The sequence below is a fragment of the Podarcis vaucheri genome (assembly GCF_965113315.1).
Source record: "Podarcis vaucheri genome assembly, chromosome: 14".
Lineage (NCBI taxonomy): Eukaryota > Metazoa > Chordata > Lepidosauria > Squamata > Lacertidae > Podarcis > Podarcis vaucheri.
In genome coordinates this window covers 13,994,218-14,018,652 of record NC_138752.1, presented here as the reverse complement: position 1 = coordinate 14,018,652, position 24,435 = coordinate 13,994,218, and the positions used below count along the sequence as shown (strand labels likewise).

The following is a 24,435-nucleotide window of genomic DNA, read 5'->3' as shown; positions in this document are numbered from 1 at the left end:
GATTCTGAGAATGATGCTTATCACCAATGAAATACAAAATATACCCTATTTTATGGTGGCAGCTGATGCACCCTAGAACTTAAAACCTAACTGAAGAATTTGGCAAGCACAGTTAGACTATATGGAAAATCAGTGTGACTGACTTGTTCAGTCCACAGAGCATTGTTTACATGCAGAATTATTTCACACTTGTTTTATTGAAAAATACTGGTCTGGCAATAGAGAACTACTTAAACCATTATTAATTGTGACTTACAAGCAATGATGTGCTTTAAGGACAATATTTTCCCATTTTGCCATTACTTTTAGGTAACTAATTCCTTAGTCAGTGTTTGTTGTTTGAGTGCAACAGTGCTCATATTATTGGAGGAGAGATAGGAGGGCCATTAATGAAATTCACAAGGGCCGCCCCCCTCTTGATTCTCTATGGTTTTAGCTATATAATCTCCCCTCCACCCCAAAACCTGATAGTCTTGAAAAAAAAGGGAGCTAAGGATTCTGCTCGCATCTCACTGCCCCCACTGTATTTGAATAGTGGGGTGCAAGTTGAATACTTTAGTACAATAGGAGATAAGACAGCTATTCAGAAAAGTACATGAATAGTATATAGTAGGATTGTAATGTTCAGTTGATTTTACAGATTTAAAAAGTCGTCTGGTCTAACTCATATGGCAGATTTTAAAGAAATTATCTATCAAAGCCACAGTCAGTAGTCATAATCTTGATGGCATTTCAAATCAGATTTCTTCTAAATTGTGCTTGCTGTAATGAATTCGGACCACTATTTTATATGCATGCATATAATTGCAAATTTAATTGACAAGACCCCTAAGATGAAGCTATTGGATGACAGTCTAGAGGGCAAGTGTGTTTGTAAGATCACCTGTGTAGCTTAACATATTATTGGCGGATGTAAGTTTCCTTGACTTTATGTTCAGCTATGTTCAATGGACAATTTCTGTTTGATAGACCCATGCATGTAAAAATGGTGAGTTGTTCATTTGTTTTGCCCATGGTAGCTGAGACAAACCGCTACAATGTTCTAAAAGTCTTTGTCTGTTGTTAGGATGACAAATCAATTCCTCACGATGATTTCCGTGTAGCAGACAGCAAAACACCACAGCTACCTCGTGAGTATGCCTGTCAATATAGACATAGGTATCATTTTGAAGCCTAGTAGAATTGCCCCTGCCTTCAACTGTTTAGAAACACTGAGAACCTTATGGAGTGATCTTTGCTTTCAAAGGTGGTCTTGGAGGAATTGGAATGGGACTTGGACCTGGCGGGCAGCCCATAAGTGCAACCCAACTAAGCATGGGTGGTGGTGGAATGGGAAGTGTGGCTCCTGGAGGTCAGTATGCTTTCTTTCCTCTTCTCAATGTTTTCTTGCCTTGGACAAAATAAAAAAATTCCTTCCAGTAGCACCTTAAAGACCAACTAAGTTAGTTCTTGGTATGAGCTTTCGTGTGCATGCACACTTCTTCAGATACACTGAAACAGAAGTTGCCAGATCCTTCTATATAGTGTGAAGGTGGGGAGGGGTATTACTCAGAAGGGTGGTGGGAATGGGAGATTGGCAGATAGCTGAGATGAGCCTGTTGACGACTCTTAACGACTGCAATAGGTCTTACAGGAAAAGGCAAGGGGTGAGAAGGTGAAAAATGTCTTAGTCATGTATAATGACTACCTATCTGTAACTTCTTGCCATGGAGTGAGGGAGACATTTCCTGAAGTACCATAGAAGTCTTTAAATGTATTGTGACTCATACTTAAATTTTAATCATTTTTTCATTATATGTACCTTTAAAAGTGCCTGTTCAGCACCAAGCTTTTCTTGTTTGGTTCTTCCAAAAATTTTTTTTAAGTTCTTACATCTTATCCTGTTTTTAACTGCTGGTATGATTCCTCACTAGGTTATGATATATTTTGTTGCTATATTGCATTGATTTTATTGTGAACCTCGCTGGGAGCTGTTCAGCTGAAGGGTAGAGTGGCATAAAGATATACTTAATAGCTCACCTGTAAATCTGTTTATTTGAAGGAATGGGAGTGGATGGTCCAGGCTTTGGAGGAATGAACAGAATGGGCGGAGGTAGGCACATTCCCCAGTTACTTTGTTGCTATACAAAATTTATGAATTTAGTAAAATGCTCTCTGCTTACGGTTCAGGTGTTGGCGGATTTGGTGGCATGAAAGGGATGGCAAACATGGGAGGATTTGGCGGAGTCAACCGAATGGGAGGTAGGTGACTATTTGCTCTTAATATGTACAGCTGTTCCAGTGTATCTAGAAGTATTGTAAAACTAAAAAATAAAATCTATTTCTAGGAATGGGCAGTGTGGATGATTTCCGAGGAAATATTGGCAGCGGAATGACTGGTGGCATCGGAACAGGCATGGGGGGCATGGCAACAGGTATGGGAGGTAAATTAACCAGTTTTTTAAAATTACTCTGTGTTTGCAGTTGTAGCCCAATCATTTTAAAGCTACAATCTTTGATTTAAGAGCTTAAGATCAATGATGTGGAAACGTACATTTAGTTTTAAAAAGGCTTCCGTAAAACATAAACTTCAACTATCAGCTGTGAAGCACAGTGTGCTTTCCCACCCCCATCTGAAAACTAGAGTGTGGGAATATTCTCCTGGATGTGTTTATCAAATTTATTTTCATTGGAGTTAATGTATTACAAGCAAATCTGCAAGCAAACTTTCAGCAGGGATGCCTAATTGTTGAGTTTAACCAAAGGCTTCATTTTGCTTGCTTGCTTGCAGCATACCACCTTTCTAAAAGGTGATTTAAATCCTCTGAGCTTAATACAAATTAAACAAAAATTAAGAATTTGTTAACTTGATAAAATACCATATTTCATGTTCTTGACCAGAGCTTCTATAAAAAGCTCAAGTTAACTGTTGCATAAAAGCCAAAGGTTTTAATTGCTGGGGAGCGTGCAAGCCCAGGTGTATTTATGGTGGTAATGCCCCTTGATATCCTCATTCTGGGATAAAGTCATTAAGAAAATGATCATAATTAGTGGACACAATATTGTCAACCCCAAAAGTTTTGTCACCTATTTTTGATGACATTATTTACATTAATCTAAGGACTTGGTAACACTTTGGCTGGCTCAGCCCAAAGGACCCTTTCTTAACAGTGGCATACAGTTGACCTAGTGTTGTGTAACTTGCTTTTTCACACAAATGAAAGAGAGCCCTGTCCCATATTAGACTATGCACACACATTTGGAATAATGAGTAATAAACAATGAATTTGACAAGAACTTATACTTGGAAATGGACTGAGGTATTCTTATCCAATGATCTCTCATAATGTTGATGTAAATATTCTCTCTCTATTTTCTGTTACTCTTATTAGCTTTATGCCAGTATCCCCAGTTTTTCCATAAGGGACCCTGGTGGCCATGTACAAATAGATTTATTTTGTTTTGTATTTGTTTGTTTTTGTTGAGTACTGTATTAAAAAACACACACCCTGAAGGGCTTATCTGCTACATTTGTGTGCCTGTGCACAGAGACAATCAAAGTAGATGTGATGTTAAAAACAGGACTTTGCATTTCACATGCAGTTTTTTAAAATTGGAGGAGGCTGCTTCTTAATGAGATTTAAGCAGGCAAGGAGGGGTAATTTAGCTTCTCCACAGCTTTGATATTGAGGAAGATCTCTCTTTTGAAGCTGAAATTTGGAGGTGGTGGGAAGTCTCTCATTTTTGCCAGTGCTTGGTGCCATGCTGCTGCCTCCAAAACTACCTCGGCTCCTGGGATTCTTGAGGAGAACATTTGAGACTGCATTATATTGGCATCATCCACTGATCCTGTGAGAGGGATCTACTACAAAAAAATTATAGCGACTCTTCTAGAGTTCTGAATCTCACATTTGTAGTAATAGGGGAATGGAAATGAGTCTTGCTTCGACTGTATACCCAACATGTACAGTCAAGCTATAATGCATGTTGACTCGGAAAGACTGCCTGAACTATGGAGAACCTCTTCCATTCAGGGTTGACAATGCTAAGTTAGATGGATCAATGGTCCATGAAACACAGCTTCCCATGTTCCTATATTTTTTAATGAATTTGTTTGAAATCAGTATCTTGAATAAGCATCTTTCCACTTAGCTGTTTATGGTACCATTCAAAGCGAATCCTTTGTACCCAAAGGTCTGTCTGTAAGCAAACATACGGTATCTGGAATCTAAAAGAAAATCCTGTCTACTGTGTTTCCTGCAGAAATGTTCCGTGGAGGAATGGGAGGAAATATTGATAGAGACTTTGGTCGAACTGATATGGCAATGAACCGTGGCTTTGGAGACTCGTTTGGAAGGATGGGTATGGCCCTTGGCAAACTTGCATTTTTCATGGAATTGGGTATCAAGCATGTAGCAAGCAAATCATTTTCACAAGTGAACACTTCATACTCATAATCTCCCTTTTCCCTTCCGCCTGAGATAGATGTCCATGAAAGGTACTGTTGTCTTCTTTCTGGAGATTGACAGGGTGAAGTGCTTTTCACATACTGCTTTTTGAGATTGAATAGAAGTAGTTTAAAGCAGGAATCCAAATTAGTTCTCAAATAACCATTCAATTTTAAGAGATGCTTGTAGACTTCTTGCTGCATTGTAGCTCTACTGGCCTTACAAATTTACATTCTCTGAAAAAATTCAATGAGAACATTGTAGTGAAGTTATTTTTTCTCATAGTCTAGTAGCTACCCTTGTTCAGCTTTTGTATGTCCGTTGAGCATTACTGCCATCAATAAATTATTTTGTTATGAAAAGGTAGTTTGGTAGAATTCCCTAGCTTTTAAGTAAAACGGAGATGTATAATGTGACTTTTTTCTGTCCTTGTTTAGGTGGTGCAATGGTTGGTGGTTTTGCAGGAGGAATGGGAGCTTCTAATATGGGCCCAGTAGGATCTGGAATGAGTAGGTTGATCTGCTTCAACCAAATATAAATTCTAATGTATAATAGAAAGGATCTTTTGTTAGTGCTATGCCTAGATGGATCCAGAAAATTGTTCCATTGATTTAAAACTTCCAGTTTTATGTGACTGCAGTTATAACTGAAGTTCATTAAGATGTCTAGTGTTTTCTTAAGATTAAGTTTCTTGAGTGGGTCATTTGTATAAACCCTAGCAGCCTTGTACCTGGTGTTGCCCAGGAATTCTAAGAAATCAAAAAATCAGTGCAGTTTTGAAATGCTCATTCTTCTGTTCTGATTCAAAAAGGTGTCCAGTTGTATACAAACACAGACAAAAACTTGCTCCTTGATCTTAGAAACCATGCAGAATTTGGTTATGACATCTTAAGAGGTGTCCAAATGCATAGCAGACAAGCAAATTTCCAAAAAACAGCAGATAATAGCAAGTATTGGAATCTGATATTAAATAAAACCTGTAGCAACAGCTACCAATCGCAGAATTTCAGATAGCTGTTTTGACTTACAAGGTGGTTTAACATCTGTCTGTAAAAGGGAGATTCATAGAGTTGTCATGCATGGCTACAAAATAACTGAAAGGTGCATGTTAAGAATACTAACACCTCTGCATTCTAAGTGTGAACAGTATATGTGATGGAATATAAGTCTAGCTCTCTTATCTGGTCATATTTAATAAGGGAATAATACACTGACAATTCCATGCTTGTGAGAGCCATTATGCTTATTTTGTGAAAAATCACAGTTTGGATTAATAAATTTCTATAACAGGAGCATAGGAAACTGCTCTTAAACCAAGTCGCATGTTAGGGATTGAACCTGGGACTTTTTGCATGAAAATACGTAAGCTGCCATTGAGCTATGTTCCTTCTCTGTAGTCAGTGTCTATCAAACACACACAATAATTTTTAGTATTCTCCAAAACTTGGCATTTTAAAATTCACCTGGATCCTGCTTGCTTATGAAAAAAGCATCTGATCTTAATGGGACTGGTAATCGCAAAGTGCCTGTTTAAACAATAAGTAAGTGACAGCCATGACCTGATAAGCCCACAGTCACTTTCGCAAACTAGCTTGCACTGATCTACTTTAGGCACATCAGTTCAAACCCACTTCAGGGTAGCCGTGGCATCATAAAAGCTGGGAAGGGTAGAATTCAACTTTGTAACAGGGGCATCCATGATAAAATATCAAACATTAAAAACTTCCCTAAACAGGGCTGCCTTCAGATGTCTTCTAAAAGTCAGATAGTTGTTTATTTCCTTGACATCTGATGGGAGGGTGTTCCACAGGGCGGGTGCCACTACTGAGAAGGCCCTCTCTCTGGTTTCCTGCAACCTCATTTCTCGCAGTGAGGGAACTGCCAGAAGGCCATCGGAGCCGGACCTCAGTGTCCGGGCAGAACGATGGAGGTGGAGGCTCTCCTTCAGGTATACTGGACCGAGGTCGTTTAGGGTTTTAAAGGTCAGCACCAAAACTTTGAATTGTGCTCGGAAACATACTGGGAGCCAATGTAGGTCTTTCAGGACCAGTGTTATATGGCCTCAACGGCCGCTCCCAATCACCAATCTAGCGGCTGCATTCTGGATTAATTGTAGTTTCTGGGTCACCTTCAAAGGTAGCCCCACATAGAGCGCATTGCAGTGAATGCCCATGGGCTGATACTGCCATAAATCAGTAATGGCTAACTGAAAAATCTAGCTGCCATGTAACATTCTTTCAGACAGACAAACATTAGTAGGGGTTTACATCTACTTTCATAACCCAAATACTGTATGCACCATTTAAAATCTGCAATTATTAAATTCAGTTAGGAAAATGTAGGTCAATGGCAGAAAACAAAAATAAATGTTTGGTCTCTTTATAGTTGGCTGGCTATTACCAGCATAATAAATCATTGTCCATTTGCTTCCTCAGATGGAGATCAAATGAATTTGGTTAAAACAGCCCTCAGCCCTTTAAGTGCTATTTCCTCTGAATATTTTCATGGGATTCAGTTGCATGTCAAAGTTAACTAGTGCACCAGAAACGTACTTGACTTTCTTTATAGAAACTCATCTGCATTTTCCCTTGCATCAAACCAGCTTATTTATATATGAATTTGAAACTTATCAAGCTTTTGTTTACTATTGTGCTATAAACATTACTATTGGGTTCCTAAATCTCTCTCTGTGTGTGTTTGCAGGTAGTGGAATAAGTGGTATGAACAGTATGACCGGAGGAATGGGCATGGGCATGGGAATGGATCGGATGAACTCCACTTTTGATCGAATGGGGCCAACCATGGGAACTGGCCTGGAGAGAAATATCGATATGGATCGAGGATTTGTGCCTGGCCCAATGGGAAGTGGTGTGAGAGACAGAGTAGGCTCCAAGGGCAACCAGATATTTGTCAGAAATGTAAGCACATAAATTGAACCAATTAGCAGCGTTATTCTCTGGCTTTTTCTCCTTGCGTTACTATATGCTTATCTTCATTTCAGCTTCCTTTTGACTTGACCTGGCAGAAGCTTAAGGAAAAGTTCAGCCAGTGCGGTAAGTATTAGGCACAAATGTTGTTGCCTCTAAGGCAAAGATGATTAGCCGCAACAAAGATGGTAGGGCGAGGCTACCACTTGTGCCAGAGTTGTTGGACATCACCTGCTGCTCAGCATGAATGGAGTGGGTACCTTAAAACTGTGTATGTTTCAGGGGGAAAGTTGTCCTTTCATGGAAGCTTGAGCTTCATTACCAACCTTCATTGAGGAACCCGAAGGGTCCCCAGAATGTGGCGACTTGGATGGCTTGCTGTGTGCCATCTAATTGAGACTCTAAGCCACGACTTGTGTTCCAGATGCAGAGGCAGCATTCGAAACTCCCATTGTTCTAGGCGTGTTTTGCGACAAGGAATTTCATTAATGCAAGCAGTTTCTGAGCTCGGAGCGATATTGCACCTAAGATTTCAGATTAAAATTGCCATTGTTGGAACGAAAGGAGGACCTTTTGCTGCCTCCCCATATTGAGCCATTCTCTGAGGAGTGGAGAAGGGACACTTATAAGAATATTAGGGGGGTGGGTATGGCTTTGGTTTTTGCAGTATTCAGATGAGGAAAAATGAACATAAGATTTTAGCTGCAGTTCATTTTCAGCTTGTATTGTTATAAAGAAGTGTGCCTAGACATTCCGTTGCGGCACCCATAACCTAGATTTAAGGTGTCATTTAGCTCCTAGCTTTCATCTCTCTATTTCTAGCACTGTGCAGAGGCAAACAATTATTGGTTTCTTTCTTATCTCTTCCTGGGAATCCCTAGATGTTGTCCCAAACAGTAGCCTCTGAGCAATGCCCCAAACCATGGTGAGAAATCAGTTTGCCTAAAGTAGTTTACAAGCCTCAAGCCGTAGTAATAGATCCTGCTTGGTTGATACTCACAATTTGTGATTTGTTTAGTTCCTTTAATTAAATGACAACAAACAATGGTTTGGGTTTCCATATGAATTTCCCTTAGTTTGAAACTGCTAAGAATATATTAAGACTAAGGGATGTGGGTGGCGCTGTGGTCTAAACCACTGAGCCTAGGCTTGCTGATCAGAAGGTCGGCGGTTCGAATTCCCGCGATAGGGTGAGCTCCCGTTGCTTGGTCCCAGCTCCTGCCTACCTAGCAGTTCGAAAGCACGTCAAAGTTCAAGTAGATAAATAGATACCACTCTGGCGGGAAGGTAAACGGCATTTCCGTGTGCTGCTCTGGTTTCGCCAGAAGCGGCTTGGTCATGCTGGCCACATGACTCGGAAAAACTGTGTCTGTGGACAAATGTTGGCTCCCTTGGCCAGTAAAGCGAGATGAGCAGTGCAACCCCAGAGTCGTCCACGACTGGGCCTAACGGTCAGGGGTCCCTTTACCTTTACCTTTTAAGGATGCAAGAATGTTGCAGTAATGCTAGTTCTTGGCATTCCAATATAGATCTGGGTGGCAAGGGTGTCTTTCTTTCTTTCTTTCTTTCTTTCGTTTTTTTGTGTTCGCAGCAAATAATGATTTTTACTTGAGGTCCAAGTCATCTAAGTCTCATTGAATTCTGAGGGGAATGTAATCTCCATCTTTATTACCTTTCTGTGAAAACTCATCCTTGCTTTGCTCATGAAATGGACAACCTGTTCAAAGAGAAAGGAGCTTTTGTGGTTCCTGGTAGAACTCTCAAGCTATAATTGCCTTCTTTGACCGCACACTTCTGCAATGTTACATATTTGTCATAATCCACAAATTGTGCTTTTGAATTCTCAAAAATGTATAGTTTTTGAAATGTGCACTTAATCTTATTCTCAGCATTTCATGTTAGCTTAATGCACCAGCAAAAGTATTTTTCTTGCCCTCCTTTTGAAACATGGATGGAGAACTTGTGGCCCTGCAGATATGAAGTTCTCTTTTCAACCACCTCTGGTCATTAGCTCTGGTGGCTGGAGCTGATGAGAGCTGAAACCCCTCAGTATCTGGAGGGCCAGAGTGTTCCCTTTCATGCCTTAAAGCATCAAAAAGCAAGATTCCCCCCATCTGTGCTCTGTTGCATTTGTGGCTTAAGAAATTGAGGCTTTTCTATACTTTTTAAAATTAAAAAGTCCTATAACAAGTAGTGACTGCTAGGCCACCTGAAAATGCTGCAAGAAGTGTTGAAGTTACTAAATTTTATTTAAGGGATTCATCATCATCATCACCACCATAACCATAATGACAATAATATTATTATTTATACCCCACCCATCTGGCTGGGTTTCCTTAGCCACTATAAACTATATAAACTGAGTCTGAATGTAGAATTGCACAGTTTAGGGTCAATTTTTAAACCTATCCAGTGTTTTAGATCAGCTGCCTGTTGCCCCCAATTGCCTGGGTTCATCTAGATGTTTAAAATGTTAAAATACTGAGAATCAACAATCTCTCAACCTTTCTTTACCGACGAAGTTCTTAGAAATGTGCCCTCTCTTTCCCAATTCAGTTTTCATTGAGGGGGTGGGGTGGGGGGAGAAGTATGGAATACAGGAAATTTGGGAAGAGAGCCGACGTTGCCAAACCTGTTGGAAGAAAATATACCTAATGTAGAGGAGGAAGGATAGGTTGGCAGATAATTGGAATGCAGTGGCATTTGAGGGGGTGTCGAGTTTATAAATTCAGTGTGGCAAAACGGAGGCTGCTAGATGGCTTCTCTTGCTTGCATGGGTAGCATTACGATAGGAGACCTGTGACATGAGCTGGCTTTTATTACATTGCAATTCAGATTTTTTAAAGTTATCTGTGGCGACTGGGATTTCTAACACCAGCAGTGCATCATAGACTAAATTGGACTTTTTAACTTTGTTTATCCAGGTCATGTAATGTTTGCAGAAATAAAAATGGAGAATGGGAAATCAAAAGGCTGTGGAACTGTCAGATTTGATTCACCAGAATCGGCGGAAAAGGCCTGTAGGATAATGAACGGCATAAAAATCAGTGGCAGAGAAATTGACGTACGTTTGGATCGCGTTGCATAATTTATAATTAAATGTTGGGGAACATTCCTTTTTGTCAGTTTAGCTTTTCTCTCCTTGTCTCCTCCTAGTGAGTCGTTTTTAGTAACATTGTATGCTTTACTTAAGTTGGAAAAACAAAACTTTTAAAACCCACCAGCCTTTAACAGTATAGTGTTTAATATACTGTGAGTTCATTAACTGACTCTTACTACATTTTGGTTTTTGAAAGAGAACTTTCCTGACTTGTCCAGTGGTATGAACACCCACACCTTCTCTTGAAGTCTGGGAGCTGTGGCTGTTTTAATACCTCTCCAAAATCATGCTAAGTGTCTCTAGTCATTCAGTTTAAATGAATGGTTCTACTGTTTTTAATAAAACAAGCCATTTCCTCTGTTTAACAAAGACTGTATAGTGGAACTTGTTTTGTGTCATATTTCCCTATGTTACAATTGTAATGTAAAGAATGTGTCTTCCCTTTTTTTACTCCCCCTTCTCCCTGTTTGTTTTACATGCATTTATAGTCACTGCTACTCCTTTCTCTGAAATGACATGCTCTCATTAATTCTTGATAGCCTTGAGCTTTTAAGTGGTTCTTATGTCATGATGTGGAATTTCTGTAAATAAGTTTTAGAGCTCAAAGGGAATGCTGGAGTTTTTTATTTGACTAAATGAAGAAACTAGTGCTTTCAATATTTTATGTATGTTTATTTCTTATCCTCGATTACATTGTAAAAAAAAAACCCCAACCCTAGCCAAACTAGTCTCCACAGATACTGATAGGATTGTTTCCTATGGCTCCAAGTTCATACAGGATTGATAATATTACAAATGCCAAGTACATCACTAGACAGACTGCCCCCAATTTTTTGTCTAGCTTCCAGCCATTCAAGTGAACAGCCAGAAAAATAAAAGCAATGGAACAAACAAGAGAAATGGCAGTGTAAGTCAAACCACTGCTGTTCACTTCTGCAGGAGCTGTTGTGTCTACAAAGGCTGTCCTTATAAACCATGGCAATCCCAAACACAACAAATCAAATACATTGGATCCTACAATGTTTGACATCGCCATATCGCCTCTTCCTGCAAGATAAAACACATTTATGTGTATCAATCCTAAGGAAGCTTTTTGCTGCATTATACCGTATTTTATACCGTACCATGATTGCAGAAATTGCTAGTTTTAATATGCCTGAACTATTTTAGGTTGGCTGCTAAGAATTTGTTTTGCTGGAGCCATCCAAGCTCCCCGAAGTTCTCCTTTGACCCTAAACACCCTGGTACTACTTATAAAAGTAACAATTCATTCCCATGTTGTGTGCTAAACGTTTGCCAGTTCTTCATGCCAGTATAGCGTTAGTGCATTCTGTCGGCATATTCTAAACAAAGGGAACCGCCCTCCCCCTTTACACTTGCTGCAAATTGCTTCATAATGCTATGGGTATGAAAAACCACTCACCTTTCCTAGCCACCAGCACACTTGCAACTGTATCTGGTATGCTTGTTCCTGCTGCTAGTAATGTAAGACCCATTACAGTATCTGGAATGTGCAAAGTTTCCCCTGTAGCAAGCAAATTCAAAAGGAAGGAACACTTTAGCTTTCTGTTAATGGACAAAGAATGGAATTGTGTGTGTGTGGGTTGGGGGGGGGTCTTGCTAGTGTTTCAGCTACCACATTTCTAGATCAGTATGAACAGATTTAACATACTACAGTTTGGTGGTATATGCTGAAAGAAGCTATGCTATTCTGTCATTTAAAAGTCACCATTAAGAGATTTCTAGTTCTGAAAATATTGCTACTAATCAACATGCCTGCGTCAAGTTTCCCTTCAAATATGGAATAGCTTACTCTTCTAATTGCAGGTCTCTTGGAGTTGTTACAACTGGTATAATCCCTTCTTTTCCTTTGGCATCTTTATCACATGAGCTCTTGAAGTCATATGAACCACTAACCCTTCTTAATCATCTGCTCTTGAAAGAAACACATGAATTCTAGGCTGGGGGCGGGGGAGGAAATTAAGTCTGCTGATAATCTTGACTCAAAAACTTCCAAATGGCATTGCTGTGAAAGTTCAGCTGGGAAAGTAACTTCAAGCCTTTAGTTCCTGAAATGGATGAAAGGGCACTGTAATAGTTTGGAATCCAAATTTCTAAGCTGCTATTGTTGGCTTTAGTTTAACGTCATTGCCAATGCCTGAAAATAAATTACAACGTTGTAATTTTGCTGCACAGTTAGAGGATGAATCTAGGTGTACTGCCCAACACATGACTCCCATGTGTTTCCCCCCCATTATATCAACGGAACAGTGGCAGACAGAATATAGGAAAGGTTTAGTATAATGCTGCTGGTGAGGTTTTTTAGCTCATTCCTTGGAAGACTCCATTTTGGTATATTAAAGCAGGTTAATCTGATCATCTGGGGGGGCTGGCTATAGTTTCAGTGGAAGACCCAGATGCTTTCCATCCAGCAGTTCTCAGATTCAATCCCTGGCATATCTTCAGTTTAAGGGAGTGGGTAGCAGGTGATGTGGAAGCTCTTTGAGAGCTGCTGCCAGAGGAGACAGTACTGGGCTAGAAGGATGAACAGTGCCCTAAGGTTAACTGCCAGAAATATTCCATTTTTTGTGCAGCTTATCTACATTAGTTGGCTGTGAACTCTTGATTTTTTTTAGGGAGTTGGACTTACAATCTATGTTTTTAATAATAAAAAGAATGCTAGGCTTAGCTTTTATTTCCTAAAACACTGCTGATTCAAGCTGGCTAAGCCTGTGGTTTAACTCTAGTAAATTCATACTTTTACATTGACCTAATGTAGGCATTAATTGTTAAAGAAGTCCAGTCTGAAATCCTATGCATAGCAACTTTTATCTTAAGCACCACCAAAATCGGGATTCTTGTTTTAAGACACTGCTGCCAAATTGACTTATTATGCAAGGGAGGGCTTGTACTGCTGGATTCAATACATACCCACTATTGTTACCATCCATACAAGAACGTATGTAAATGCCGAAATCCACACTGCTGACATGAAGAATGTAAGCATGAACCAGTTCTTCCAAAACTGTCTTCTGCAGTCAGGTGTCGTCAAATAGAGCAGAGCAATAACTGGAAGGGACAGCACCCACAGAACTCTCTTCAGATCTGCTTCAGGCATGGTGAACACGCTTTGAGAATCTGTCAAGGTGGCAAGCCATTTAAGAAATGAGATCTTGGTCTTTATAAACTTAAGCTTTTGAGAGCTCCATAATTTTCCTGATAGGAACTCCTGTCTTATTTAGCCATTTGGATAGACCTACATTACATATTACTCGCTGTCCTCCAAAAAACTTTATCCCGTAATCATTACACGGTAAAGTACCATGAATAACTACACAAATCCCCAGTCATTTTCTGACAATGTACAGAATCACAGAATTGTAGAGTTGGAAGGGACCTTAAGGGTCATCTAGTCCAACCCCTGTAATAGAGGACTCTCAACTAGGTTTATGCTGTACAGTCATACCTCGGGTTAAATGTGCTTCAGGTTGAGTGTTTTCAGGTGATCCAGAAGTAACAGAGTGCGTTACTTCCGGGTTTTGCCGCTCGCACATGCGTAGATGCTCAAAATGATGTCACACGCATGCGCAGAAGCGACAAATCGTGACCCGCGCACACACGGGTTGCGTTCGCTTCAGGATGCGAATGGGGCTCCGGAACGGATCTCGTTCGCATCCAGAGGTACCACTGCACAGGTTGAGGGCTCTTAAAGTTTAATTAAAACTAACAAGACTGAGTCTCAGGAAGCAAAATTTAGATAGCAGGCAACCAAGGATCATTGATTGCTGTGTATGTGTGTTGCCAGAGGAATATGACCCTGTTCAAGATAGTCTTGTTTAAGCACCTGAGCCATTATATAATTTAAAGCATTTCAGCCACCTGACTTGTAAGTTACATTCACATGGCAAAGCCTTACTTTCGGTATTTTCAGGAAAACTTGAGAGTGACCAGAGCGGCTAATGATTTATTTTTTCACTAGAATTTCTGAAGCCATTTGCACTAGTGCCAGACCTTTCTAAAATAGCTGTTGGCAAAGATTGAAGGAATACCTTCAGAAATAGTATCAGGCCCATGTAAACTTGATGAAAGTTGAGCGTAATCTGACTCATCATGGAAAATTCCGCTGTCTGCTCTTGACTGCCGACGAAGAAGAGGCCCGGACTCTTCCTTCCAGCCCATCAGTGGTTGCTGTTCAGTCTCTTCTGCAGTCACTGTGAAACAGGTACAGCAACGACTAAACTTCTTCATGATGTACTGATTGATTTTAATGTCAAAGCAGAGCACCAAAATGTAGACTCCGTATATTAAGAGGAGAGAAGCAGATTCATACCTAGAACAAAGTATTAATAAATAAATAAAATTGCAAATATCATAGTGTGTTTTTGTATTCAATACACTTCATGTTTGGTTACAGAACAACCTCAATTAAAAATAATTCATGTTTGAGTATGCATGGTTATTCCAAGGTGATGAATTAACAGTTTCTGTGGTGTTTTTCCCCAAGGGGGGAAGATTTGCAAAGCAAGAGAGTACATAAGAATCTGTTCTTTAATGTGTCAGATGGTTGGTCCATCTAGTTCATTATTGTCTACTTTGGCTGGCAGCAGCTCTCCAGGGGACTTCAGACAGGGGACTTCCTCAGCTTTTCCTGCAGATGCCAGTTGTCAAACCTGGAACCACTGTTGTGCAAAAGTATGTGTCACTCAAATGTTTGTGCCACTCAACTGTGGCTCCTCTATATATCTTCCTAGGGGCCCCCAGCTTTTCCCCAGAACTATTATTTCTCTTTAAGGGTCAATTTACCAGAAACCTTAACTAGCTAATCAGGAAATATAATCAGGTTTCTGTATACAATGGTACCTCTGGTTACATACGCTTCAGGTTACATACGCTTCAGGTTACAGACTCCGCTAACCCAGAAATAGTACCTCGGGTTAAGAACTTTGCTTCAGGATGAGAACAGAAATCGTGCTCCGGCGGCACGGCAGCAGCAGGAGGCCCCATTAGCTAAAGTGGTGCTTCAGGTTAAGAACAGTTTCAGGTTAAGTACAGACCTCCGGAACGAATTAAGTACTTAACCTGAGGTACCACTGTAGTGTAAAGTCAAGCTAAAGGGACCCCTGACTGTTAGGTCCAGTCGTGGCCGACTCTGGGGTTGTGGTGCTCGTCTCACTTTATTAGCCGAGGGAGCCGGCGTGCAGCTTCCGGGTCATGTGGCCAGCATGACTAAGCCGCTTCTGGTGAACCAGAGCAGCGCACGGAAACGCTGTTCACCTTCTTGCCGGAGCGGTACCTATTTATCTACTTGCACTTTGATGTGCTTTCAAACTCCTAGGTTGGCAGGAGCGGGGACTGAGCAACGGGAGCTCACCCTGTCGCGGGGATTCGAACCGCCGACCTTCTGATCGGCAAGCCCTATGCTCTGGTTTAACCCACAGCGCCACCCGCACTCCTCTGTATAGTGTATCTGAGGCTTATTCAAATTGTCATTGTAATAAGCAGCCTAAAGCTTCATGAATTAACCAGTTCTTATGAGATGCATGCAACCATTATCACATGAACAAGTCCCCATATCTCATGGAACGAGGCCTGTCTTTCCAGCAATACTTCAACACTGGTTCTTATCATTTCCTGCTGGTAGGAAAATTGAAGTACTTGAGGCCATTTACAGTGTTATTTCTTGTACTTGTTAAACTAAAAGCGGTGCGGATTAAACACGGTTACCATGCCAAGAATGGAATCCCAAAACTTGTGCATACAGATAAAATATCCGTGTGTGAACTAGGACTGCCCACCCACATGGCTTACGAGAACGAAACCTTAATAAAACGTTTTAATGGCGCTTGGGGGGGCGCTTGGGGGGGAATTGTCATCGCGCCACTCCTTGGTGTGTGGAGTACCTCAGGGCGCGATACTCTCCCCGATGCTTTTCAACATCTTTATGCGCCCCCTCGCCCAGCTTGTTCGGAGTTTTGGGCTGGGTTGCCATCAGTATGCTGATGACACCCAACTCTATCTGTTGATGGATGGCCATCCTGACTCGGCCCCAGATACACTGACCAGATGTTTGGAAGCTGTGGCTGGATGGTTACGTGGGAGCCGGTTGAAGCTAAATCCTTCGAAGACAGAGGTCCTGTGGCTGGGACGGGGCGATATAGGATTGGGGGGGCAACTCCCATCTCTTGCGGGGGCGCAATTAGTGCCAGCACCGTCCGTTAAGAGTTTGGGTGTAATCTTCGACACCTCCCTTTCCATGGAGGCGCAGATTGCAGCTATAACAAAGGCGGCATTTTTCCATCTCCGCCAAGCTAAGCAGTTGGCTCCTTACCTCTCTCGCCCTGACCTAGCCACTGTGATCCACGCGACGGTCACCTCCAGACTGGATTATTGTAACTCGCTCTACGTGGGGCTGCCCTTGAGACTGACCCAGAAACTCCAGCGGGTGCAGAATGCTGCAGCGAGACTCCTTACGAGGTCTTCGCTGCGAGATCACATTCACCCGGTGCTATACCAGCTGCACTGGCTCCCGGTGGAGTACAGGATCAGGTTTAAGGTGCTGGTTTTAACCTTTAAAGCTCTATATGGCCTAGGACCCTCGTACCTACGGGACCGCCTCTCCTGGTATGCCCCACAGAGAAACCTACGGTCTTCAAATAAAAACATCTTGAAGGTCCCAGGCCACAGAGAAGTTAGGCTGGCCTCAACTAGAGCCAGGGCTTTTTCGGCTGTGGCTCCGATCTGGTGGAACACTCTGTCACAAGAGACCAGGGCCCTGCGGGACTTGACATCCTTCCGCAGGGCCTGCAAGACAGAGCTGTTCCACCAGGCCTTTGGCCAGGGCACAGCCTGACTCCCTCCCTCGGCAATCTTCGCAGAGCTCTGGCCCAATGGTTGCTAGTGGCTTGAATTAATTAATTTTTATAATGAATGATTTTAGAATGTTGTTTATGTTGTACTTTTGTACTGTTTTATTGTTGTTAGCCGCCCTGAGCCCGGCTTCGGCTGGGGAGGGCGGGATATAAATAAAATTTATTATTATTATTATTAATATTACCGTATCAGAGCCATCTCGCTAAAAGGTGCTCCAACTGATTGATCAACAGATCAACCCCAAATAGGGGCGCTGTTGCTAACACCCTCCGGAAGCAAAAGTACGCTGTCTAAATGGCTTGCAAGGCATTTAATAGCCAGTTATGGGCACCTGTGCCTGCTGTCCAACTAACTACAATTGCATACAATCTAACTACATGCAATTTTTTGAGGCAACAGAGAATCACATGTTTCAAAGGGAACTTAAAAGTCCCATCTTCCTGCTGATGCGGGGAATCCACTAAAAAAAGAGAACCAAAACTCTGGTTGTGTGGCTGACTACTGCCCATTTGTGGGCACTTACCAGTAAACTTTGTTGTCTATTATCATTGCAAGAACTGCTGCTGCGCTAACTGCATAGGCCAAACAGTCTCTGAACAAGGGCCAGCAAGACAGTCTTGAAACCTGCAGATAGAATTGAGACATACTTTTAGGAAAGCAAAAAGATGCTTGCGTTTTGCAAGCATAAGATGCACCTTGTTGCAACTGTTTCAGCCCAAGAGGATACAGTTGAAGGCTCAGCCTTAACCTCCTACCCCACACATAGGAGCCAACTCCTATGGGTCCAAGGTCCCTTCGCCATCCCATCCCCAAGTTGGATGGTTGACGGGCATTACCATTCAAATGGTGTGGTTGTGTGCCACACCTTGTGATCAGTTTTGCAGGGCAGAGCTAATGTGCCCCCTCCAATATTTTATTGGCACCCTTGATGCTGCTTGCCTTCAAAATGCTGGCCTCTATTTAAATATCTCAGGAAAAATGTGGGGCATGAGATTCAGAAATATTCTAGTAATCAGTGCAGCAAACTCCATGTTTCAGGTTTCTGAGTGACCTGGATGAACCTTTCGGGGGAGGATACCAAGACCTCTGCTTTGAGAGAGAAGTGGACCATTTTCAGATGTCTGTACCAGTTTTGGGAGCTGTAGCTCATCTGGAAATGCCCTAAAAATTCAGTACCTCATAAGTAAATCAGTGAGACCCAAACGTCTTTATTATCCCCATTTAGCACACAACTTTCTCATTTGGACCTCTACGTTAAACTTTCAGCATTCTGAAAGTTGCTGAAGGATAGTAAGTGGGGTTGCGTATCAAAGGTTTTTACTCTCTTCCAATTGATTACATGCTGCTTTGCAAGCCTGTTAAATTTAAGTAACCTCAAATTAAGCCAGCTTTGGCACTGGACCACAAGGAAACAGCTTCAGAGTGTCATAAAAGCTAGGACATACCATGCCAGATAACAGTCCGCAAGCTGCACAGATACCAAGGAGGTTGTAGATTGCAGAACCAAGAATAGTGCTGACTCCAATGTCCCCCTTTGTGACAAATACCCCTAGAAGCAAAGCATCATTTTGACAGAATTAATTTCTGCTTCCACAAGGGAGGGAATTGTGTGCTGTTTAAAGCTGGCTTCACTTTACCAAGAAAGGCTGTGACCAACTCAGGTGCCGAGCTACCCGCTGCCATGAAAGTTGCTCCTGCAACATCCTGAGAGAGACCAAGGGCTACAGAGACAAGGGACAGAGAGGAGAGAAACAAGAATATATCTATGAATGGGGGCTGTGCAGAATTCAGAACATTACAGTAGCAGATTCATGTTGCAGAACATAGGCTATGCTGAAATACTGAAGGCGGAATGCATTTTGAGCAGGCATTGCAGACAGGCCTCTTAGTATGATGATTGGCCACAGTAGTAGTAATAATAATACAGTGGTGCCTCGCAAGACGAAAAGAATCCGTTCTGTGATTCTCTTCGTCTAGGACGGATTAGCGCTATTAGCGGCTTATCAGCTTATCTGATCAGCTGATAAGCGGCTTAGCAGCTTAGAAAAAGGGGGGAGGAAAGGGAAAAAAACCCCGCAGGAACTCGCAAGACATTTTCGTCTTGCAAAGCAAGCCCATAGGAGATTCATTTTGCGAAGCACCTCCAAAACGAAAAACTCTTTCGTCTAGCGAGTTTTCCGTCTTGTGAGGCATTCGTCTTGCGGGGCGCCACTGTAAGATTATTATTAATAATAACAATAATAACAACAACAACCACCCCACCCATCTGGCTGGGTTTCCCCAGCCACTCTGGGCAGCTCCCAACAGATTAAAAACACAATAAATAATCAAACATTAAAAACTTCCCTAAACAGGGCTGCCTTCAGATGTCTTCTAAAAGTCAGATACTTGCTTATTTCCTTGACATCTGATGGGAGGGCGCTCCACAGGGCGGGCGCCACTACCGAGAAGGCCCTACCTGCTGAACTAGATTTGCCTTTGGCCTGATCCAGCATTACGTTCTTAATGGTAGCTCGTCTTCTGTGTGTGATCTGGGTTCGATTCCCACCTGGGGCGGGGAATTCATATTCTGTCGAGAAGGGACCTTAGCTCAGTGATAAAGCACACACTTTTTCACTGCAGATGTCAGGGACTGAACCTGGGACCTTCTGCATGAAAAACATCAGCTGCTGCAAAGGATCTCCACCTATGAACCCAGAGAGGTGCTGCCAGTCAGAGCTGGTAATATTACACTAGACAGACAAATAGCTTGACTTGCTAAGTAGCGTTCTATATTCCTAAATTCCTATACTAATAGGATATAGAGTGCTGAACCCTTCCCCACCTCTTTTCTTTTTCCATAAGCCTTTTGTCCACCCAGGCTCTGACTCCTTTAAAAAAACGAAATGGTAGGGAAAAAAGCCTAGCAATTTTCCAGCTCACTTCTTACCTACAAAAGAGACGGTAACCTCCAGTTTGATTTAGTGCCTTTTATTTTTGTAGAAAATATATATGTCCTTTTTAAGATGACAACACCACAAGAAAAGGGGGAAAACTTACCGTCGCTGATGATCTCTAGAGAAGGGAGGAAGTAATAATCGCACACAATGGACACAGCCAGGAACATATAAAGAATGATTAAGAAATAGATAATGATGCCTCCATCTTCTCGCTCCTGCTGCGTAAAGAATCCTTCTGGGAATTCCGATGACGGGGAGACAATACACTGCGTTTTATTTTCTGAAAACAATGGTTATGTGGTTTTAATTTGACACATGGCACACTTTTGCTGTCTTGCTGCTGAAAACCAGCTGCTAAGAAAGCAAGGCAGTCATTTCACTTCCTTACAAAAGCTACTAAAAACCAAGAAATAGTACAAGCTTGGTACAGTGGTACCCCGCAAGACGAACGCCTCGCAAGACGGAAAACCTGCTAGACGAAAGGGTTTTCCGTTTTGGAGGCGCTTCGCAAAACGAATTTCCCTATGGGCTTGCTTCGCAAGACGAAAGCCCATAGGGAAATCTCCGGGACAGCGGGGAAGCAAAGCGCGTCTTCCCCACTGTCCTCGGACCTCCTCCGAAGGCTGGCAGTGGGGCGGAAAGCCCTTCTCCCCGCGCCAGCCTTCGGATGGCTGTCCTGAAGACTTGCGGTGGGAGGAGGGTTTTCCTTCCCACCGCCAACATTCAGAATGCTGTTCTGAATGTTGGCGGTGGGGAGGAAAAACCCTCCTCCCACCGCAACCCCCGGGAACAGAGGAGAAGCGCTGCGCCCCTTCCCCTCTGTTCCCGTACCTGTCCTGAAGGCTTGCGGTGGGGAGAAAAGCCCTTCTCCGCACTGCCAGCCTGGCAAGCGGTTTCCATAGGAACGCATTAATTGATTTTCAATGCATTCCTATGGGAAACCGTGCTTCGCAAGACGAAAAACTCGCAAGAAGAAAAAACTTGCGGAACGAATTAATTTCATCTTGCGAGGCACCACTGTATTTGGTTTTAGACACATAAGCCAATGCTTTTTTTAAAACAACAACAACACAACAACAGGTAGCCTTCTGGGGATGCCTCTTCTGCTCAGATTCTGAACTGTGAGGTTTTGCTTGCACACTTATAGCCTTGTTCCTGTGGTTTGTCCCCAGGTAAAAGGTAAAGGGACCCCTGACCATTAGGTCCAGTCGTGACCGACTCTGGGGTTGCGGCTCTCATCTTGCTTTATTTGCTGAGGGAGCTGGCATACAGCTTCTGGGTCATGTGGCCAGCATGACTAAGCCGCTTCTGGTGAACCAGAGCAGCGCACGGAAACGCCATTTATCTTCCCGCTGCAGTGGTACCTATTTATCTACTTGCACTTCGACGTGCTTTCAAACTGCTAGGTTGGCAGGAGCAGGGACTGAGCAATGGGAGCTCACCCCGTTGCGGGGATTCGAACCGCTGACCTTCTGATCGGCAAGCCCTAGGCTCTGTGGTTTAACCCACAGCGCCACCCGCGTCCCTCTTTGTCCCCAGGTAGTTTACCCTGAATGCCTATCATTTGATGAATGCAACCTCAAACGAATAACTTGCATGGGTGAATGGCCCATGGCAGAGCTCACAGCACCAACCATATACTCACCTCCACTTCCTTAAAGGGCTCGTTTCACACATTCAGTAATCCAAATAGGTGTTCCCACCCAAAGCAGGCTGAAATGAAGAAAGCTAACTAGGTGTGGTCTCAAAGGACAGTGAGCTCACCTCAGAACAGAAAACTGTTCCTCAGGCCCAGAACACGCTCAGAGGTTACACTCTTCTACAATTCTAACTGTGGCCTCATCTGCACCATTCATTTAGAGCCATGGTGTATCACTTTAAATAGCCATGGTTTTCCCCAAAGATCCCAGGAACTGTACTTAAAGGGTGCTGAGAGTTAGAAGACTCCTATCCCCCATCAGGGGACGCGGGTGGCGCTGTGGGTTAAACCACAGAGCCTAGGGCTTGCCGATCAGAAGGTCAGTGGTTCGAATCCCTGCAACAGGGTGCGGTCCCTGCTCCTGCCAACCTAGCAGTTCGAAAGCACGTCAAACTGCAAGTTGATAAATAGGTACCGCTCTGGTGGGAAGGTAAATGGCATTTCCGTGCGCTGCTCTGGTTCGCCAGAAGCAGCTTAGTCATGCTGGTCACATGACCCAGAAGCTGTACGCTGGCTCCCTCAGCCAGTAAAGCGAGATGAGCGCCGCAACCCCAGAGTCGTCCGCGACTGGACCTAATGGTCAGGAGTCCCTTTACCTTTTTATCCTCCATCACAGAGCTAAAATTCCCAGGAGATGTTTGACAAAGATACAATGGGGAGGAAAACGTGAAAACAACTGAGAATACAAGGCAGCGTTTTATTTTATTTTTTCTATTTCTGCCTGCATTTGAATTGGTCACATCACTTTTACTGCATTTTGTATGTATTTATATTTATATATCTAATCAAAATCTATACACCAATAGTTTGACAATCACAGGTAACTGGGAATTGCAGTTCAGTGTGGGCAATACAGGTTTCCTAACAACTCTACAGTTCTCAGGTGACTTTGTGGCGAAGCTGTAACTTAATTTAAGTTGTACAATGCTCCTTTAACTGATACTGCAGCTGGTCTGTGTGTGTCTTTTTGCAACTGGCTTTGGCTGGTTGCTGTTGGGCTGCTGTTTTTTTTTACTTCAGAGTAGATCCAACAAGCTTGCATGTGTAGCACACAGCTTCTTAAGAAGAATCAGTAATACATAGTAATCAGTATTTGGCAGCAAGCCGGCCTCATATTTGATGACCTGAAGAGCTTTAAATATGGACAGAATCAACAGTGAGGATGAAACGGGCTCTTTAAAAAGTGCTCGTTTAAGATGAGTCAAGCTTACAAGGGAAGGCTGAAGAATTCAGTACAGCTGGAAAGAGACGCTGCTCACCAAAAAATTAAAGTACATTGCTTCAACCCCCCCCCCCCGAAATTCTGGGAACTAGTTTGTTTAAAAGAGCGCTGGGAATTGTAGCTGTTTGTGAGGGGCAAACTACACTTCCCAATATTATTAATGCACTTTAAAAGTCTTAAATGTTCTTGCTGTTTCTCTGCTAGCAGCGGCTGCTTTCTGCATCCAGCACAGCGCGGAGAAAAGTTTCCTTTTGCAACCGCTCTGCCTCCCAAACCCCATTGCTTTTGCACCAGCAATTTCGTTTGGGAGCCTCCAAATTAGGAACGCCACCTCACTTCCTGCAAATCGTTGTTAGTCCTGGCAGATCGCCTCAATGCATTTTCTTTCCCTTAGCTGTGATAATAGCATAGATCATGATGCATGCAAAAATCCTGCATCGCAAGGCAACTCCAAGCTCAGCTGAACCCTGCAGCCCCAAAGCGCCCCGATCCTTTGCTTTTCTGCCAATTCCAAAGGCTTTCCTCCGCTAGGTGTTGGCGGTAGCAGCAGGATCGCAGCTTGCTCAGAACTTTTTCCAAGTCCCAAGCTGAGCTCTAGAGGAGACCTGTTGCATAATAGCATAGATCAGATGCATGCAAAAATCCTACACCGAAACTCAAAGCTCAGCTGAACCCTGCAGCCCCAAAGCGCCCTGATCCTTTGCTTTTCTGCCGATTTCAAGGTGTGGTGCGGTAGCAGCAGGATCGCAGCTTGCTCAGAACGTTTTTTAAAAGTCCCACGCTGCAGTGGCGTAGCGTGGGTTGTCAGCACCCGGGGCAAGGCAAGTAATTTGCGCCCCCTCTGCCCTAGGGGCAGAGAGCTGCGAGTGCGAGCGTTCCCCCCCCCCCAGATGTTGCGCCCGGTGCTGCCGGACCCCCCCTGCACCCCCCACGCTACGCCACTGCCACGCTGAGATCTAGAGGAGACCTGTTGCTGCACCCTAGGAAAACGTGCGTGAGAATCGGGAGGCAAAAAAAAACAGCCACCTTTGCAATCAGCACTTGATCCCTTACCTGAATCCCCGGGGATCTGCTGAGCCGACGCAACAGGTAGCTTTCCCAGAGGAACCACCGTTGCGAAAAACAGCAGAAGCGCCGCCGCTACCACGCGGATCCCTCGGCTCCTCCCCGGCTGGCTCCCGCCTCTGTGCATCCTGCTCCGAGTCGCGCACTAGGCGCGGAGCGAGACAGGATTAGGGGATCGAGTGGGAT

General features: G+C 43.1%; 2 protein-coding genes across 2 annotated transcripts in view; one reads left to right on the top strand and one right to left on the bottom strand.

Annotated features, from left to right (window-relative positions):
• Positions 1-11,111, top strand: part of MYEF2 (myelin expression factor 2) — a 22,397-nt gene extending 11,286 nt beyond the window's left edge. Inside the window, exons 8-17 of the mRNA XM_082198940.1 lie at positions 939-988; positions 1,067-1,130; positions 1,247-1,351; positions 2,042-2,092; positions 2,170-2,241; positions 2,328-2,423; positions 4,243-4,341; positions 7,131-7,345; positions 7,429-7,480; positions 10,279-11,111. Coding sequence (XP_082055066.1) covers positions 939-988; positions 1,067-1,130; positions 1,247-1,351; positions 2,042-2,092; positions 2,170-2,241; positions 2,328-2,423; positions 4,243-4,341; positions 7,131-7,345; positions 7,429-7,480; positions 10,279-10,442 — 968 coding nt within the window. The 3' untranslated portion in view covers positions 10,443-11,111. The remainder of the gene's footprint in view (positions 1-938; positions 989-1,066; positions 1,131-1,246; positions 1,352-2,041; positions 2,093-2,169; positions 2,242-2,327; positions 2,424-4,242; positions 4,342-7,130; positions 7,346-7,428; positions 7,481-10,278) is intronic.
• On the bottom strand, positions 11,106-24,435 carry SLC24A5 (solute carrier family 24 member 5). Its single transcript, XM_082198610.1, has 9 exons — positions 24,238-24,435; positions 20,364-20,543; positions 18,962-19,045; positions 18,770-18,873; positions 17,848-17,948; positions 14,504-14,784; positions 13,386-13,592; positions 11,878-11,979; positions 11,106-11,501 (listed from the first exon to the last, which is right to left on the bottom strand). Exons 1-9 carry the CDS (start codon positions 24,374-24,376, stop codon positions 11,179-11,181), a joined length of 1,521 nt encoding a protein of 506 aa, XP_082054736.1. The 5' UTR covers positions 24,377-24,435; the 3' UTR covers positions 11,106-11,178.

What these genes read in the sequence shown, in the direction of transcription:
- SLC24A5 (XM_082198610.1), bottom strand. Translation starts at nt 24,376, where the DNA reads ATGCACAGAGGCGGGAGCCAGCCGGGGAGGAGCCGAGGGATCCGCGTG. An exon ending in GCCTGATACTATTTCTGAAG is followed by an intron (nt 13,593 to 14,503) that starts GTATTCCTTCAA and finishes CCACCTTGACAG; the next exon opens with ATTCTCAAAGCGTGTTCACC. An exon ending in TGTGCTGGTGGCTAGGAAAG is followed by an intron (nt 11,502 to 11,877) that starts GTGAGTGGTTTT and finishes TTTATCTTGCAG; the next exon opens with GAAGAGGCGATATGGCGATG.